The sequence below is a fragment of the Aureobasidium subglaciale genome (assembly GCF_000721755.1).
Source record: "Aureobasidium subglaciale EXF-2481 unplaced genomic scaffold scaffold_1, whole genome shotgun sequence".
Taxonomy (NCBI): domain Eukaryota; kingdom Fungi; phylum Ascomycota; class Dothideomycetes; order Dothideales; family Saccotheciaceae; genus Aureobasidium; species Aureobasidium subglaciale.
Window position 1 is genome coordinate 1,253,123 of NW_013566994.1, and position 17,459 is coordinate 1,270,581.

General features: G+C 50.8%; 9 protein-coding genes across 9 annotated transcripts; 1 reads left to right on the forward strand and 8 right to left on the reverse strand.

Moving 5' to 3' along the window:
- Nucleotides 1-21: 21 nt before the first annotated feature.
- Nucleotides 22-1,749, reverse strand: AUEXF2481DRAFT_61699 (uncharacterized protein; the record flags this gene model as incomplete). The annotated part of the gene is made up of 1 exon (XM_013492819.1): nucleotides 22-1,749. The coding sequence occupies one exon, from the start codon at nucleotides 1,747-1,749 to the stop codon at nucleotides 22-24; it is 1,728 nt and encodes a 575-aa protein (XP_013348273.1).
- A 275-nt stretch (nucleotides 1,750-2,024) lies between these two features.
- AUEXF2481DRAFT_76387 (uncharacterized protein) lies at nucleotides 2,025-3,133 on the reverse strand (the record flags this gene model as incomplete). The annotated part of the gene is made up of 4 exons (XM_013492852.1): nucleotides 2,025-2,321; nucleotides 2,399-2,781; nucleotides 2,936-3,069; nucleotides 3,123-3,133. 4 exons carry the CDS (start codon nucleotides 3,131-3,133, stop codon nucleotides 2,244-2,246), a joined length of 606 nt encoding a protein of 201 aa, XP_013348306.1. The 3' UTR covers nucleotides 2,025-2,243.
- A 482-nt stretch (nucleotides 3,134-3,615) lies between these two features.
- AUEXF2481DRAFT_35743 (uncharacterized protein) lies at nucleotides 3,616-5,563 on the reverse strand. Its single transcript, XM_013492736.1, has 4 exons — nucleotides 4,769-5,563; nucleotides 4,438-4,716; nucleotides 4,252-4,388; nucleotides 3,616-4,199 (listed from the first exon to the last, which is right to left on the reverse strand). Exons 1-4 carry the CDS (start codon nucleotides 5,087-5,089, stop codon nucleotides 3,974-3,976), a joined length of 963 nt encoding a protein of 320 aa, XP_013348190.1. The 5' UTR covers nucleotides 5,090-5,563; the 3' UTR covers nucleotides 3,616-3,973.
- An 890-nt stretch (nucleotides 5,564-6,453) lies between these two features.
- Nucleotides 6,454-7,722, reverse strand: AUEXF2481DRAFT_35745 (uncharacterized protein). The gene has a single exon (XM_013492737.1). The coding sequence runs from the start codon at nucleotides 7,543-7,545 to the stop codon at nucleotides 6,775-6,777; it is 771 nt and encodes a 256-aa protein (XP_013348191.1). The 5' UTR covers nucleotides 7,546-7,722; the 3' UTR covers nucleotides 6,454-6,774.
- A 95-nt stretch (nucleotides 7,723-7,817) lies between these two features.
- On the reverse strand, nucleotides 7,818-11,800 carry AUEXF2481DRAFT_35746 (uncharacterized protein). Its single transcript, XM_013492738.1, has 5 exons — nucleotides 11,193-11,800; nucleotides 11,016-11,138; nucleotides 8,256-10,959; nucleotides 8,105-8,205; nucleotides 7,818-8,048 (listed from the first exon to the last, which is right to left on the reverse strand). Exons 1-5 carry the CDS (start codon nucleotides 11,405-11,407, stop codon nucleotides 8,018-8,020), a joined length of 3,174 nt encoding a protein of 1,057 aa, XP_013348192.1. The 5' UTR covers nucleotides 11,408-11,800; the 3' UTR covers nucleotides 7,818-8,017.
- Nucleotides 11,801-11,936: 136 nt separating this feature from the next.
- Nucleotides 11,937-13,861, reverse strand: AUEXF2481DRAFT_35747 (glycoside hydrolase family 16 protein). The gene is made up of 2 exons (XM_013492739.1): nucleotides 12,535-13,861; nucleotides 11,937-12,475 (listed from the first exon to the last, which is right to left on the reverse strand). Exons 1-2 carry the CDS (start codon nucleotides 13,616-13,618, stop codon nucleotides 12,399-12,401), a joined length of 1,161 nt encoding a protein of 386 aa, XP_013348193.1. The 5' UTR covers nucleotides 13,619-13,861; the 3' UTR covers nucleotides 11,937-12,398.
- A 217-nt stretch (nucleotides 13,862-14,078) lies between these two features.
- AUEXF2481DRAFT_104723 (uncharacterized protein) lies at nucleotides 14,079-15,917 on the reverse strand. The gene is made up of 3 exons (XM_013493015.1): nucleotides 15,702-15,917; nucleotides 15,364-15,650; nucleotides 14,079-15,308 (listed from the first exon to the last, which is right to left on the reverse strand). The coding sequence occupies exons 1-3, from the start codon at nucleotides 15,778-15,780 to the stop codon at nucleotides 14,181-14,183; spliced, it is 1,494 nt and encodes a 497-aa protein (XP_013348469.1). The 5' UTR covers nucleotides 15,781-15,917; the 3' UTR covers nucleotides 14,079-14,180.
- Nucleotides 15,918-16,034: 117 nt separating this feature from the next.
- Nucleotides 16,035-16,822, forward strand: AUEXF2481DRAFT_1295 (uncharacterized protein; the record flags this gene model as incomplete). The annotated part of the gene is made up of 2 exons (XM_013492470.1): nucleotides 16,035-16,453; nucleotides 16,510-16,822. The coding sequence occupies 2 exons, from the start codon at nucleotides 16,035-16,037 to the stop codon at nucleotides 16,820-16,822; spliced, it is 732 nt and encodes a 243-aa protein (XP_013347924.1).
- A 123-nt stretch (nucleotides 16,823-16,945) lies between these two features.
- On the reverse strand, nucleotides 16,946-17,459 carry AUEXF2481DRAFT_198695 (uncharacterized protein). Its single transcript, XM_013493016.1, has one exon. It carries the CDS (start codon nucleotides 17,342-17,344, stop codon nucleotides 17,069-17,071), a length of 276 nt encoding a protein of 91 aa, XP_013348470.1. The 5' UTR covers nucleotides 17,345-17,459; the 3' UTR covers nucleotides 16,946-17,068.

Genomic DNA, 17,459 nt, shown 5'->3' on the forward strand with positions numbered 1-17,459 from the left:
AAAGCCAACCAAATCGGCCAATCACTTCTTAGCACCATGCCACTTCTCATAAACAGCATCCCAACCCTGCTCATCCATAAGCTTCTCCCTCTCCATGACCTCCTCAGTAGACTCTTCAGCATACTTGACAACAGCATTCTGAATCGCACTCTCCTTCAAGCCAATGATGCGAGCAGCCAACAAAGCAGCATTGGTACTATTGTTGGTACCCACAGTAGCCACAGGAACACCACGAGGCATGTTGAGAATACTCAGTACACTGTCTGTGCCATCGCCAATGGTTGGCTTGACAGGAACACCGATGACAGGGATTGCGGTGTGAGAGGCTGCCATACCGGGAAGATGTGCAGCACCTCCTGCTGCGGCGATGAGGACCTGGATGCCGCGGGGGAGGGCAGAGTGTACGTATTCGCCCATCCAGTCGGGTGTGCGGTGGGCAGATGTAATGTGGGTTTCAAAGGGAATGTTTAGTTTCTTGAGGATGTTGATGCCGGCCTGGAGGACGGGCATGTCGCTGTAGGAGCCCATGATTACACCGACCATGGCGTCTTTGGCTTGGCCGCTGGTGGAGGGCGGGGACAGGGGTGCGCTCTTCTTGCCGCGGACGTCGTCGGTGATGTCGAGGAGGACTTGCATGGACTTTTCTGCTTCGCGCATGCTGGGTGCTGTGAGGGTCATGTGGCCCATCTTCCTGCCGGGACGGGCGTCACCCTTGCCGTAGAGGTGGATTGAAGCACCGACGCCAGCAGCGATGGAGCGTTCAGCGATTTGGACAGCTGAGTCGGGAGTAGAAGCACCGAGGATGTTGAGCATAATCGAGGGTTCTCTGATACGCAGCTCGTGTTGTTGAATAGGGATATCCAGGATTGAGCGAAGATGAGCGTCGTACTGTGAGATAGGGCAGGCCTCAATAGTGTAGTGGCCAGAGTTGTGAGGTCTAGGAGCAATCTCGTTGATCAAGAGACTGTCATCATCGAGCAAGAACATCTCAACACCAAACACACCCTTGCCCCAGAAGCAAGCAACAGCCTTCTTAGCTAGTTCCTGAGCCTGCTCAAGCACCTTCTTGGAAACGTTGCGAGCAGGGGCGTATACAAGCTTGCAAATGCTGTCCTCGTGAACGGTCTCGACAGTAGGGTAAGCCAGAACACCATCCTTGGTCTTGACAACCATAACAGCCAATTCAGCCTTGAAGTTGGCCCACTTCTCAGCATATAGAGGACGGTTTCCAAGAGCTTCCAGAGCAGCGTCAAAGTCAGCGGCAGATTTGACAGGGAAGTTTCCACGTCCATCGTAAGCTTCTGTGCGGGACTTGAGCATGAAAGGAAGACCGATCTGCTCGCCAACCTTTTGCAAGTCCTCCTTGGTAGCTCCAGCCAGCGGGATAGATTGAGCAGTAGCGACACTGTACTCCTGAAGATGCTCCTTTTGCGCGTACTTGTCCTGGATCATGCGAATAGTCTTCCAGCTGGGCTCCACAGGAACACCTTGAGAAGCAATCTTTTCCAGAATCTGAGTGTCTACATGTTCAATCTCAACAGTGACGACATCACAAGTTTTTGACAATTTTTCAATGGCTTCCGGGTCCTTGAATGATCCTTCAAAATGGCCTTCATGGCTGCTGATTTGTTTGGCGGGTGACTTTGCTGCGTCCAGAATGTTGACTTGAATGTTGAGCCGGTTGGCTGCCTCGACAAACATACGGCCCAACTGGCCACCTCCGAGAAGACCTACGACCTTTTTGTCCATGTTTGTGTAATGGTATAGATATAGATATAGAACAGAATGACGTGGTTGGGGGAGAATGGGAATATTTGAATGCCAAGATTTCCAAAGTCAAATTCAGGACCGATCTTTTTTGCAGTCACAGCCAGCGTCAGAGTCATGTCAACTGGGAGAAGCATGCAACAAGTCACAGTAGATGAGAAACACCTTAATGGTCAAGTTTTGGAGGAGTACGATTTCGATTGGACAAATTGGATGGGTTAAAAGTGCCTCGATCAACAATGACAAGGACGGACAGACTCGAAGATGGGGACAGCGGTATTGCAGTCACGTCGTGAAATATTGCCATTTGATCGTTGTTGTTCCTTTTTGCGAAAACGGCGCTTTTTTTGTAACACCAACCAATTTGTCCCGGAAGATGCTTAAATTCGCTAGCAAAGAGAAACCCATCATGTCTCGCCTCATGATTGATATCACCCAGAGACAGCCATTTTGAACCCCATTCATAACCGAGGTGCTTAGACCTTGAAACCCTTTGAACGTCTGCGACCACGGGCACGCTCGAACTTGCGACCCTTGGACTCGACCTTGGGCTTCTGCAGAGGTTGTTAGTAAACGTGTATTTCCAGAATGTGTGCTGCTGTTTGCGAAACAGGCACAGGGTATGACGTGCCTTGTGAGAGTGGGGACCGAAGCCGAAGTGCTTGACAGCCTCACGGGCGTTCTTGGGGCCACGGAGGAGGAGAGTGTTGGCACCGGTGGGGGCGCGCATGGCCAGCTGATCGAGGGTCAGGGCCTCACCGCCGGCAGCGATGATGCGGGCACGGGCGGTGTTGGTGTAGCGGAGGGCGGCAATCGACAGCTTGGGGAGCTCCAAGAGGCGGTTGTCGTCGGTGACGGTGCCGACCAAGACGATGGTCTTGCCCTCATGGGCCTTGCTGGAGTACTTGTTGGCAGCAGTGGCGACGATCTTGGAGAGCGACATTGGGGGGCGGTTGATCTTGCTCATATAGAGACGACGGAGGACAACAGCGTTGAACTTGCTGTCGGTACGGCCTTTGCGCAAAAAAAATGTCAGCCTTGCGCGCTACTGGATTTTCTTGCAGCAATTGACATGCGGCTCGCGTCCTCCAACACACCGCAGCAGCCTTTCTGATTCTTTCTGTCTTTCAATGTGTGCGGATTCGGCTGCTGGCAGCGCAGAATGTACGGTCGTATCGGTTGCTGTCTGGGAAGGGCTCCTTACGGCTCAAGAATCTGTAGAGCTTGACCAAGAGGGCAGTGTAGGGGTTCTCCGACTTGGGTGCCTTGCGGTGACCCGAGCGGACGTGGTGGTGGTCAAGACTATCTCATGTATCAGTATCGCTCCTTCAACATTGAAACATAGAGATACACACTCAATACCCATGATGCTGGTTTGTTAGTTGTCGAATGTCGTCGCTCGCACGTCAAGATCAAGACCGCAGGCAGAGGAGGAGTGCGAATTCTGTGCAGTGTGCGGCAGGCGCGACCCGCTTGGCGCCCCGAATATTTTCCGTAAGTGCCAAGCACCTTCCCAAAAAGCCTTGCCTCGACTCGACCATCATTTATCATTTATCCTGTGGAAACTCGCTTGATTGATACTTCACACCGAGATCATGGTCATAAATATCTAGTTGGGTGCTATACTACTTTTGCATACTAACACACGATACTGTGTAAGTTTGCAGCATCATTCGCTAGAATTGCATGCATGCAATTTGACCTCTGAACGGATTCTAGTCATCCGAGAAAGCACTGTGCCTTCCTACAGCTCGTTGCTCTGCTTCGCTTACAGCAGAGCGTGCAAGACTTGCAGAAGGTCGTCAACATGATTATTAGCAAACACAGAGCATTCAATCTACTAAATTTTTTTCACTTCGGGTCATGCTCGTTGCACATTGATGGCTCTGTATCCACTGAAGACACATTAATTACATCTTCGAGGCTTCGCGCCCAATGCAAGTCTTTGCTTTCTGTATCTAGGTATAAACTGCATCAAGTTTTTTGCCTCCAGAACGCCAAACTCCGTGCCATGCCTGACATCGGGAAAGTAAATAGCCCAAGACGCCAGTTTCTGCGGACGAAACAAAAGAAAAGACAAAAGGCCAGCTGAAGTATTGCAATCATTCTCATCATGCATTCTTTGTAATGTAACTTCCATTCTATGCCGGGCTGTTCAGGGTTTTTATAAGAGCTTCTGGACAAGGAGAATCGACGTGTGCAAACCTCATACTTCTGGTTTCAGACCGACGAAGAAGTCGCGGGTGAGCTCGAAACTCAGCCAACTGCTGGCCATGCTAGGGGCGACTTTGAGAAGATTGGGCGCAATACCCTTGTACATGCCTTTGATGCCTTCGTGCTTGACGATGACTCTGACGGCGTCAAAGATGGATTTGTACTTGTAGCCCATTCCTGACATTGTGTTGATTTGGAATCTTCGTCGAAGCAAGTCACTGTCGTTCTTGGTTAGTATCTCTTCAGTACCCTCAGCTTCGGCGGACTTACAAGGGATATGTGCATGTTTGCGCGACGGCTCCTGAGATGGCACCTGCACCCAACTTTCCGATAGATCCTGGATTGTCTGAGCCTTCCGGCGTAAATGCTTCGCGAACAGATTCGTAGACCATGAAGTTCAAGCCAACCTTGTAGTAGTCAGTTTCGTGATTGTATAAGGATATGAGAAGACCTTACGTATGGCGCAACACCAGCAACTGTCGGGACGATACCTCTGTACAGCGCAAGGAAGCCACCTTCTGTCTTGTACATCTTGAGTAATGTCGGCCACATGCCTGGTAGTTTCTTTCCTGACTCTGCTTTTTCTAAGGCTGCAAACGAGGCTGACTGGATCGAGAGGCGTGTTCGAACGATATCGAGGGGGTATGTGCATGTTACGGAGGTAATGCCTGCGACCGCACCACACGACAGACGCTGAAGAGCACCTAGCGGCGCACCGGGCGAGTCCTCGAAGAACTACAGCAGGTCAGCAAAATGACCATGAACAGCCCAAGGCGCAATTCCATACCCTTTTGTAGAAATTGTAACTACCAAACTGTACGGCCGAATACGGTACAATGCGAATGCAATTTGTACCGTTACCAGCCATGAATCCACGGAAGCCTTCTTCGCGCCACATCTTGCCCAAAGCCTTTCCTACCGACATTTTGTATTCTTCGCGTCCGACGCTTTGGATCTGGTAGAGGATCTTCAGACGCTCAAGCGGCGAGACGACGGTCCGCGATACAGCGCCGGCCATACCACCAGCTATAAAGGATGCGACAACCGGTTGTGAGAGCCATTCTTTCGTACCGTCCCACGGCTTCGAGGGTGTTAGTCCTGAGGACATTGGGAGGTCGGTGATGACGTTCCAGAGAGAAGCCGAGATGTGTGAAACGACGGAGTCAATGTATGCTCAGGTAGCAGCGCGTCGATGGCCGAGCTGTGGTCGGTCTATTGCACTCTCGTGTGTGTCGAGTAATTCGCTGGTCCTTGTAGGAGAATGACGATGCTTCCGAGTTGACGCCAAGTCGCAATGCTGAAAACACGTCGACAAGCCCTCGAGATAGGTGTTGTTAGGATACGCAAAAAGCTGAGTGTTAGCGAGCGTGAGGACAAGGCATTGGTCCAAGAGGAGGAGCTGTGGTTGTGATGACCAAAGATCCGGTTGATTCAGGTTGCTGCGCTGTTTAGTCCACTTAATCCCGACGTAACGTGGGTCGCGCTAATTTTGCCCAGTCACCTTTCTTATCCCTCGGCCTTCTCTCCTTCTTGTAACGGTATCACCGCGAAAGACGATTGCTACTGGACTGCTACTTTTCAAGATAGCCTTCATTGCTGGAAGCCGATACAATTGCCAGGGGCTGACGAAATTATGAGCAGTCACGCTGTACAGAAGCCACAAATCACGAGCACTAGTCATCAGTCATTGACTGCCGAAACATGCCCCTTCTCAGTCACAAACATGCAAATAGATCCAACCTGCTCCTGGTGTAACATCTAATCTTGGTCCTGTGAGCTCTACTTGTTTGCTTGCTGTGTCCAAACATCAGCTCTCTGTCTGTACAGCATCAGCCAGCTGCACACGACATATCATCCTCGATATCTCGAACCTTGAATGATCTGTGGAGATCCTGTGGGGAACCTTCATCGGCTTCTCGGGTGCATACGGGTTGGTGCTGACATGGAGCTCTCCCGAAGTGCGGAGGAGGTTCATGATCTTCGTACAACTGTACTCAGCTTCTTCTTCACCGAGGTTCGATTGCTTGCTTTCAGAATTGTCTGTGCAGTTCCACGGCACCTTCCCTAACTGACTGCCTTCGATGAGATGCTCGTCAGGGGTTTTGGAGAGTAGAGGTACAGGGACACATTATACTTGGAAATGCATAATCATTCCTATCCTTACGGAAGGCGTAATGGGGGAGAAGTGCGAAACAACACTCTCGAGGTAGTGCTGTATAACCTGAAAAGCATTGTGTCTTTCTACAGCCTGTTTTCTACATCTCATCGACCTCGAGAGAGTGTATTAGGGGTACAGAGAAGTAAGGGCACAGGGCAGCGACAAGTCTACTAGAGTTTACTTCCTCCAGCACAACTGATACGGGTGCTAAGGGGCTGTGGAAATGCAGAATCATTTTCGCTCTGCAGACCTTATTATGGAGAGGTAAGCAGGCACGGACTCTCGACCAAGAGAGGTCTTTGCTTCTCAATATCACTGTGCCTTTTTACAGGTGGCAAAATCATAGACAATGACACAGGGAGTACAATATCAAACTGACCGGACAAATGAGATGGACTAAAACATTAACCCAATAACTGCCTTGCAACAAAAGAGACTGCCCCTGGCCTACTCGGAACTCACAGTACTCCTCATAGCTTCTACAGCATTAGCAGCAAGCTCCCATGTCCTACTCATAACACTCTGCTGCTCATTATCAGCCCGATACCCACTATCAGTACTCAACAATAACAACACCCTCCTGTCCGGACTCTGCGACTTAGTTCTCCCTTGTTTCAATGTCCCTTTGGGTGTCTTTACTGGACTTGCGTTAACGATTGCCCTTTTGCAATTTCTGAACAGGAAAATGCTGATGCACTCACGTTGTACGAATCCCACTTGCCAATGGCATTACCCAAGTTCTTGATATTGTCAATTTCTTGCCAGAACAAATAATCGTCCAAGGTTTTGACATGTGGGATCCAACCTAGGCGCTGCTCTTTATGCATTTGTTTCAGCATCTCTTGTATCTCAGCATCAGTGTACTTCTCCCTAATCTTTTCAATGCCCTTTTCATGAGCTTCATCCCAACACACGCTGTCCTTTTCTTTTTCCCTTTCGTGAAAGTCCTCGAGGCCCATGGTCCATCTGTCGCCCATTTGATGCTTGTTAAGTCTCCAGGTCCTTTCGAGATTTGAGAGTTCCTTAGGTGTGTAACGCGCATCTATGGCGTTCCACTTTTCTTTACCGAGCTGCTTCTGTATGTTCTTGTCTCTGACTTTCTTGTCTGCTTCGGGACCGAGGGGGTTACTGCCATCGGTTTTGTACCCGAATTTGACGTAGGACGGGGTTGCAGCCTTCTTGTTTGCAGCCTTTTTGGCCACAGGCTTCTTCTTGGTGACTTTAGATGCTGCTTTCTTGGGCGCTACCTTCTTATAAGCCGCCTTCTTGAGGACAGCAGTAGTAGCCTTCTTCTTTGGCTTTGCTGCTGTTGCTGAGGTCGTGGTGGCAGTGGTGGTTGGTTTGGCAGTTCTTCTTGGTCGCGAGGAGGCAGCTGTACGCACTACGGCCGCTTTTTTGGGCGCCATGTTTGTGGCGGGCGGTTATGCTGATACATTGTGTCAGCGTGTCAATCATGTCTCAAGTTACACCTATCGTTGGGTAGCGAGAAGTATAGCGCTTTGGCAGAGCAAAGGCATTGATAGGTGCAGGGCAGCCAATCACTCATCATGTTCGGACACCATAGCGTGTATGCATGAGGCTGTCAGCGCTTATACTTACAAAAGGCAATTCACAATGAGAACGAGTTGGCAGCTCTGTTGTTAATGTTGATAATCTTTCAATTCTTTTGTGTTGTAGTATCGAGCAAGTCTACCAGTAGAAAGCTACGATGAGCCAGCTACGATGAGCCAGAGCTAATAAAGATCCAGCAATCTCCCAAAACTCCTTTGACCGTCACGGCATGATTATTTGTTTATAACTTTTGAGTCCATCTACCAGAAGAATGTAGAGGACCAGCCCAATGAAGCCTTTAAGAATTGATACATTCCACAAAGCGTATTAGCGCAATTTGGCCATGCGCTCATTCATGCTATCCAAACAGTTAGTTGCATGTCAATCTTATTGCATTCCGAAGCATGAACTTACAAAGAGAAGAAAGCGAACTGGCTAGCTGAGATTCCGCGCTCGTAGATGAAGCGGGACGACAGGTATGAGCCGAATATGGCGCGAAGGTAGTTCTCAGGAACCTATTATATGGTCAGCATACTAGTCGTCGTAGTAGATCCGTGTAACTTACTCTTTCGATAATGAGATCGAGACCAATCTTCTCCAACAACAGGCTGGGAAGGGCGTCCTTGAGTACCGACTTACGAAGCTCGACATTGTCCCAGAGCTCGGTGTTCTGGAGTTCCTCATCAAGGTTAGTGATGGCGGTACTCAGAACATCGCTGAGGACACTCTTGGGCTTGCCAGTAGCCTCACTCTCTCTCCAGATAGCCTCGAACTCCAGTCTGGCGTTGTTGCAGATAGTTTGCTGCACCTGCTTGACGTAGGCCTTGTAAAACTCGGGAGTTGTTCCGTCTTCGTGCACGCACATGTTCTCAATAAATCCTGCATTGTCGAACGACAACGAAGCAAGGACTTCAAGAGAGGATGATGTGACACCACCCTTGTTGGCAGATGCGTCCTTGAACAGGATACAGCCAGCCTTCTCGAGACGAAGCTTGGCGTCTTGTGTGATGAACAGGTTGGCACCTTCGACAATGTAAGGGATGATCGACTTGCCATCGACGATGAGCTTGTTGACCGAGTTTAAGTTAATGGACTCGGGACGACCGCCACAGGGCACAAAGACGTCGTAAGCCTCCTGGCGCAGATGGAAGGTGTTGCGGAAAGCCATTCCGTTCTTGACCACCTCGCCAGAGGGCAGGGTAATGTTGTTCTCCTCGATGAGAACTCTGTAGCCCTCAGACGAGAGCTTTGTGACATCGAATTGGTGGATCATGACACGCTTCTTGGCCAAGCGGAGCAGCTCCTCTCTGTCAATACCATTGGGGTCGACAAGTACACCCATACCATCGACAATCGCAGTGTACTTCTCCTGGCCGAGAAGGATCTCGTTGCTGCCCAAGTCACCATCGGGACCACCAGTCTGGAGCTTTCTCATGCTCTTTTGGTCAAGGTTGAGCTTGCGGTAGATTCCCAAGACGTACTCACGAACAGACAGAGTAGTCATGCCATAAGCGTCGTGAGGGATACCACCAAGCTTGGGGCTCTTGCCAGTGAAGAAGGACTTCCACCAAGGTGCACCACGAGCTCTGGCATGCTCAGTGGCCCAGTCGACTAGGTCGGCAGTGTTTTCGTCGGGACCCATGAACAGGATCTCTTGCTTTCCGTGAAGGTCGACAATAGGGTCCTTGATACCAGGGCTAGTAGGAGGCAGGAGCAGATCGAGAATGCTGTCAATGTACTTCTCGAAGGCGACGCTTGCCTTCTCTTGGTGCTCTACGTCAAGCAGAATAACACCCTTGGAGCCGCCCTCAGGAATGTCCTTGTTCTTTCTTTGCTGAGTATTGGCGAGGTTGTAGTTTTCGTCAAAGAGCGAGCGGGCGTTGATGTCGTATGCCTCAGGGCTTCTAGACTTGACAATACGAATACCGCCACGAGCAATGTCGCGGAAGCGGAGATGGAAACCACGGAACTCGGAGCTGATGACCAAGAACATGCCGTAAAGTGGCTGAGGGTACTCCTCAATGGGCAAGAACGAGGGGTCCAGGCGGAAAGAGAGAGCAGTCTTGGTGGGTGTGTAGTAGTTGGTCTTGAGCACAGCCTTGTTGAACACACGGAAGGCAGTCATGACCATCTCTTGATGTTCGTTCTGGCAGGTAGCAGAGATCATGTTCTTGAGCTCACCATCACTCAAAACTTTGTCGACCTTCAAACGAAGGTAACTGAGAGTAGGCAGGAAGTCATCCTCATCGCCACGAGTCTGGACGTAGTGGGTGTTTGCGAAGTTCAGGTACAGTGCCTTGACCAGATCAGGGAACTGTTGGATGATCTCCAAGATGAAATCCGAGGTGAATGTCTCGGTACGTAGACGACGCTTGAGCTTTGAGAGCAGCTCAGCGTGAACAGTGTTGTTGACATCCAGGATCGCGCTGAGAGTGTTGTACTCAGAACCTAGACGGTTCAAGAAGTGACTGACAAAGACCCAGACACAGTGGGCGTAGATGGTTTCCTGCAAACTGAGGTTGCCAGTAGCGAAGTGGTTTTGGAACTTGGTGCGAGGAACGCAGTAGAGCAGAGAGACTTCCTTCATGATCTGGTGGATTGAAGCCTCGATGGGAGGGTGCATGTTGGACTCAGGTCCAGGCACGGGGCGAAGGTACAACGACATGATCGTGTAGCCGTTGGAGAATTGCTCGACGTACTTGCGAGACGACGTCAGGCCGTAGTAGTGATAAAGATCACTAAGGGCGCTGAAGAGTCCCAAGGCGGAGCCTTGCTTGTATGCGATAACCAGTCTCTTTTCTCTCGAACCCTTGATCTCAAAGAGCTCGATGACGGGGCCAGTTCTAGCGACGGCCGATTCGAGAATGTGTTGGTAGATGTCACGGGTGTTCTGAGTGGCCTTCTGGAGGAATCTCTTGTCCGAGATGAGGTCGAGACGAGTCTCCTCAGGGCTGGGCTTGGGCTGCTCGAACGAGCACTGGTATACAAAGTAGCATCTCAGCTGTTGGTCGAGATCACCGGGCAATTTGCTAGAGGATCTGAATGTCTCGACACGGTAGCTGTTGGCACCCTTTGAGTTGTTGAGGTACTTCTCGTCAATGCGTTGCTCGTAACGAGGTCCGCCGACAGAGGTGATACCAGGCTTGCTGGTGTCAATGAAGACGGCGTGGTCGACAGCTTCTTTGTCCAAGCGGATCTCAAGCTGCTTGTCATCTCTGGCGAATGCAGCAACCTTGGCTGCGTAGAGCGAGTGGATGTGGCTGACGATGCTACGAGCAGTTAGATTCTGTTTTAGGGTCAACTTATCGTGAAAGCTTTGACTTACGCATCAGAAGTCTCGGTGGAAAAGTACATGTCGTCAATGCCCAGTTCGTTGTAGAACCAGTGAGTTTCGGTTTCAACAAACTCGCTGGGAAGGAAGCCCTTGGCCTCGATCTTATCCATTACTCTGCGCAAGAATTAGTCGTGTAGGCTTGTGAGATCGGGAATGCCATTTGCTTACTCTTCCATCTGCTGGGCCTTGCCCTCGAATTTGGGAGCTTCATAGCCGGAGCCTTCACCGCTGAGGACGCGGGAGTGATTTGAGGCGCCGGGTACGCTCAAGTGTGTGGGTTGAGGGGAGGGTTGTCTGTCAGCAGGTCTGATAACCTGTTCGAGCGGCTTGTTGTGCGGCACGCCATTGCCGTTGGCGTGTCCGTTGGTGGTGATGCTTGACATGGTGCGGCAAGCTTGTGGTGGAACACCTTGATGAAAAAGGTTGATGTCGAGGTAGAAGTCTCGATGGGCGAGCGACGCCGCTTTATAGAGGGGTGATTGAACGATGCGCGAAGCTGGCTTGTGCCGAAGCAGGTGCGAGTGAAGGAGGAAGGTACGGTTCAGGAGATTTTTCTCAGAAGGAGCAGGAGCAGGGAGCTTTGAGTGAAATCGAGGCTTCTCAAAGTAAACACGATGATGACACGGCCTGATCAATCACGAGTGCAAGGAGGTGATTTGAAACGAGCGATAAATGGCTCAGGCCCTTGACATGGCATCCGCTCTATCTTTATGCCAACGCTTCAGTCACATGGCATCATTGTCGATTCCAACTCGGTCACTTTTTCTCGCATACTCGCGGCATACCCACTTGTACCTGATCAACTTGAACGCGCTAGCGTCAGCTACGATCTGGGGAAATTTAGCGCTGCCGAAAAGTTCGGGCCGCGCGCCAGATTGTACTGCTGCGCCTTTTTACAAGTCTTACACGCCCTGGACGCCCTATGCGCGGATATAGACGGATTATAGGGAGCGAGTAAAGATAGCACGGATGCTCGCTTTCCTGCTCTTAACCGTGGCCATATTGAATGAATGGTGTTTGTAGTCGTATATCCCTCTCTCGCGATCAATCCCTCGTTATCCGATCTGTATAGGTGTCCTGACTTCATTTCGTTCATGATGCTCATAATTGCATACTTTGTTACGTATTTTTAGTCATAGTTTGGCTCTAGCCAAGTTTACGCCATAAGACGAAGTGATTTTATTCCCCAGGACTGCTCACATGGCTCCATTCCCCTCCCTCCTCATTTGCGGGGCGAACGGCTTTCGTGGAGCGACGGAGGGTCTGTCCGTTGTCTTTTCTCGAAAAGGTGCTTTCTATTACGAATATTATCAAATAGGAATTGGAAGAATCGCGAGATGTTCCGTGAGGAAGCGGGGTGTCTGGGCAGAGACTTCACAAGAGGAAGCCCATGGCTAATCCCGCCGAGAGACTACAGCTGAAGAGGAGAACCATGCGAAAAGGTATCGTAACTGAAGAGCTGGTCAGCATCTGAGTTCAAGGGGTCTGTGGTCTAGGTCGAGTGACTCACCTGTGGTGGCTTTGCTTGGAGGAACGACTTTGCCAGAGCTCGGATCTACTGACCAGCCGCTGGGCAGTCCGGGGTATGTGGTGGCCACCGTACTGGTCATGCCGGATGCTGTGGCTTTCCAGTTGCCGATACCTGGGGTCGACACAGATGTCCATGTCCGGTGAGTCCCTTTGAAAGGAACTGCGCCGCTTACAACGGAAGTTATAGCGGGTGCTGAAGTGTCAACATTCGTCGAGCCACCATTAATGGACCCTCCAGCCGCTGTGATACTCGTCCAGCTGCCAGTCTGATCTGAGTATGAGTAAGACTTGCCGGTGGAGTAGTCTGTGACCGAGATAGACTGAACTACCATTGTATAGGGTCCTGCTGAATAATCTGTGTTGCCTCCAGCCCAGGCTATCGTGCCAGGAGCATTGGACGAGTCACCACCACTCCAGATACCGAGCTTGACCAGCATAGGCGATTGAGGGTATTGGTCACCAGCATCTGTAGCTTTCAAAGCACGCTGTGTCTTTCCGTCCACCTGCCACACCAACTCTGTTGACGTCCAATCGATAGTGTAGGTATGGAAGTCTTCTGTAGGATTGTCCATGTGGAAGGCCGCACCACGGCCAGATGTCGAAGCATCACCTTTCCGAAAGTAGATGGATTGTACTTGGTCCTGCTGATTTCCAACCCACTCCCAATCTACCTCGTCAAGGTCGTCTGATTGCAACACGCAGCTGCTGACTATACCTTGACCGGGAGCAGCCTTCATCTTCACTTCGACCTTGCCAAACATGATGTACCAATTCGATGTGAGCATGGGTGCATCTCCTGACTGTGCCACGGTAAATGATACCCCGTTTGGGCCGTATGTCAGTAATCCTGAGGCCGTAAACTGATCCGATTCGCCAGAGGTAAAGTCGACATCGATTGACTTGGAAAGTGCCGGATCAGCTGGGCAGCCGTTTTGTTGTGTTGGGTTGCAGCTGCTCGTCGTTTGAGCACTTGTGATTTGTGTTGAGGCGAGAGACGCAATTGTGATGAGTGCCGTCAGTCGAATCGATGTCCGTAGGCTAAAGAAATGTGATTTATGTAGCATTCTTGATGGTTACAATAGATAAGAATGCTGGTAAATTTAAAACAACAACGAGAATACCACAACGGATAAAAATGTACGCGAAAAATGTTCGCGGAGTCATGGTGCAGAGCAAAATCATTAATAGCGTGATACTACCTCCAGCCATCTGACTTTTACAAAGGTCAAATATAGCGAGCCCTACGTCAGTCGGGAGAAATCAGGGCGCCAATTGTACCAAGCAAAGACTACAGTGCGGTGTGCAACAGGTTGTCGAGGTGGCTGGGAAGTGATGGGCACGATACAAGCTGGTGGTTGGATAAGCTGGCCGCTTGGCCCAAGCTCATCACTGGAACAACGAGCTAGACACATACACTTGGAACACAGTAGCTTCTTGATCGCCAGCACATCGAGCTAGATCAATTGCTCTTTGAACGAGAAAAGTTGTCATTATTCTGCTTGCAAAGATGTTCTATGCGCTAACCGGCGGACGCCATGCTGCTCATCAAATGATTCACGTCTTCCCTTTGGTCAAGCGCATCTTGATCTTACATAGTCGAGTCGTATCTATATGCATTTCCACGCTTTACATGCCCTCAAAATCGCCAGCGTCGTCATCATCCATGTCGCCGTCCTGAATCTCCTTGGCGAGCTCGCGCTCCCTCTCGCGGGCTTCCTGAGCATTCTTGAGCTCTTGCCTATGCTTGTTCATGGGATATCTCATGGCCATTACGCACTCGTCGTGAATGCTCAGACAGGCCTTGATACGTTCGTGGAAAGCCTCAGCAGGCTCTCTAGTAGCGTAGATATCTCCAGCCTGCTTAGACTCCATGAAACCATGCTCGTGGTCGAGGGATGCCTCGATGACACCATCACGGATAGCCTTTGCGACAATGTACTCGGCAGACTCCTCGCTCTCGACACCAAGACGCAGACAAATGTCGCGAAGTGAAATGCGAGAGTATGACAGAGAGAGCATGCGAACACCAGTCTTGATGACGTTTTGACGCAAGCGAAGAATCAAAGTGTAGGTGCCATCACGGCGGAATTGAGTTGAGTTCTCCTCAACAACACGAACGAAGCCTTGCAAGTCACCGACGCGGACGGCCTGGACCAGACGGAAGTAGGGGTAGAGAGCACGCTCGAGGGAGGGTTGTCTGAAGATGGCTCTATCCGGGATGTCACCCATCAGCAGCTCGACAACGATCAAAAGCTTCATGGCCGACTGGTAGAAACCTGCTGCAACATTGTTGGTAGGAGACTTGCGAGTGGCGCTTGTCAAGTGCTCTTGAGCGGCAGTGTATGATAATTGAATTGCGCGAATGCGTCCGAGGTAGTAGAGGTAGCGGCAGACTTGGTTGTTAGGAGCGCTCGGGGGGAAAGTGGTCTGGTTGACCAAGAGGTCGGCCTGAGTAATATCGGCGGTGGAGATGTAGTTGCGGAGGAGGAGGACGATGACGGCGGATTGGGTGTCGTTATCCTTGCGTAGCACAGCACTGCGGAGAGCAGCCAGAAGCTTAGATCTAGTGGCGATGACGGGCGACTGCTTTGATGGCGGCTTGGGGTCAAGCTGCTCGTGGAAGAGGTGGTAGTAGAAGTAGGACTTTGCAGCGAGCGAGTCCAGTGTGCGGCGGTTGTATTCTCGTACTCTGTCGACCAGAGCGGACGAGAAGTCGGCACCGTGTGAGTATTTTTGCGCATCAAAGAGGTAGACCTGGTGTGTAATGTTAGACATGCCACTTTGCCGGAGTCGATGAACTAGATTGTACCTGGATCAGGACGGCCAAGTAGATGAAGGACTCTGGGAGAACATCTCCATCCTTAGGGGCGTTGGCATGGGCAAGAGCGGATGCCTTCTTCTGGAGAGCAGATTCAAGGAAATGCTTGTCGGGTGAGTCCTGGTGTGAGGCATAGAGCGAGGCAATAGCGTTCGACAAGGCGTCAAGGAGCTTGGGGCTCTTGCGCATACTCGATATTGAGCGAAGGACACGGAGGGTGAAGCGTCCATCGAAGCGAGCGACGGCTTGATCGAGCAGACCGAAATTTGCGATTATGGCTAGGGCTGTGTGTCAGCATCATCACTGATCGCGAGGAAGGGCTAACCCACATTGTGAGAGCTGCTCAGCGGTAGGAGCGTTGTCGACAGGAGCAGAGGCGACCTCGACGCCTTCCATCTTGTCGGCCATGGTGTTCTTCGGAAACAGTGACGAATAGGAAGGAGGAAACAGATGCGGCGCCAGAGATGTTGTGGATGTGCGGGTTCGATGGAGTTGCCTCTTTGCGAAGTTCGAGCTGGATGGTGCTGCTGTTGGAGCGATGGCGATGACGGAAAGCCAAGAAAGCCGGAGCTCTCAGTGCAACCATCACATGCGAGCCCGCCAACCATTTGTTTACCTTTTCTTGATTAAATCTTGCAAAATACACAATTGATATAGCAACCATGACATCGTCTCTACTGTCGTCGCATCTGGATCAAATCTCCCTCTGTGCCTCGTCCATATCCGATCTTCCGTTTTCGCGACCGAAACAATTCACCAATGCCCTCCTTACACACCACGACATTACCGCACTGATCAGGGACACCGAACAACACGAACGCGCCCTCTTCTCTATCGCCCCTCCTCCCGTACCGTCCAAGTCGCAAATCCAACAGTTATCTTCAACTTTCACCACTTCCGCTTCTCGGTCCATTGCTGCACAAAACACTCAAAGGCCCCCACGTCGCCATACTGCTGTCGCTGCAGTGCTCGGTGGTGACTTGTACCGCAAGACTAGATCTGTACACAGTGGGAAACAATCGAAGGGCGACATTGACGTTGAGCTTCTGTTGCGAGGTGCAGAGAAGCTTTGTAGAGTCTAGTACGTTTGTTGACAACTGGGATGCGGTATCTTCTGTGCTAAACTCATTGCTACAGCCCTATTCCTGGTGCTTTTGACAAGATTGGAGAGTTGAGAAATCGATATGCTCAATTGAGTGCCAACATTGCTCACTACGAAGAGAGAGTCGCCATGCAGTCCGCCGAGCTGGATCATCTACACCAGAACCATGACGATTACGACCAAGACGACTACGACTACCAGGACAACCATATCGAGCCTATTGTCCACATGAGCAAGGAGGATCTTGTGGATGAGGAAGACGAAATTCGTGCTCTTGAGGACAAGAAGAGGGCACTTCAGTCAAGAGTCACTAGCATGGAGAAAGATATCGAGGGTCTGGCCAGATGATGAAACAAAAATTGGCCCTCTGACAACGAACAAACGCCAGGCTTCATGGCCGGCTACGACGATCGGGGTTGACCAGAAAGGTCGGAACTCAGGCACTCAGTCCAGACGGCTGAACGTCGTATTCGGGTAGTATATCTGCATCTATGCAGCATAACAGCGACGGAAACCTCTGCGCATTCTAAGTTATTGGAGAGATTAGAGGCTGAAGAAAGCAAAGCGATGGTATTGGCCGCTGTCGTAGCCGCGTCAAAGCAGAGGTCGATGGCAACAAAGGGGACGATGGCCCAGCTTGGGTTGGCAACAAAAATACCAAGGCACAAAGCTTATGTCAAATAAGCAAATGCTTGGGGTCCGTCGCGAACGAGTTCTGGGCCGAGCCTCCGAAGGGGAAACCATCACCTTCGAACTGAGAACAAGGCTGATCTTCTTCACGTGGTGACCAGGACGAGTGATGTACAGATATAGGGCGTACAGCCACGGAAGTAAGAATGAAATGAATGACATGCTGACGAGCCAATCCATTCGTCCCAAAATACCTCATGTTCGACCTTCGTATTTGTTGTCCTATGATTGAGCTCGTGCCTGTGATGTGGGGCTGAATCTAGATCGATGCGGCCAACTCTCAGACAGCGAGGAG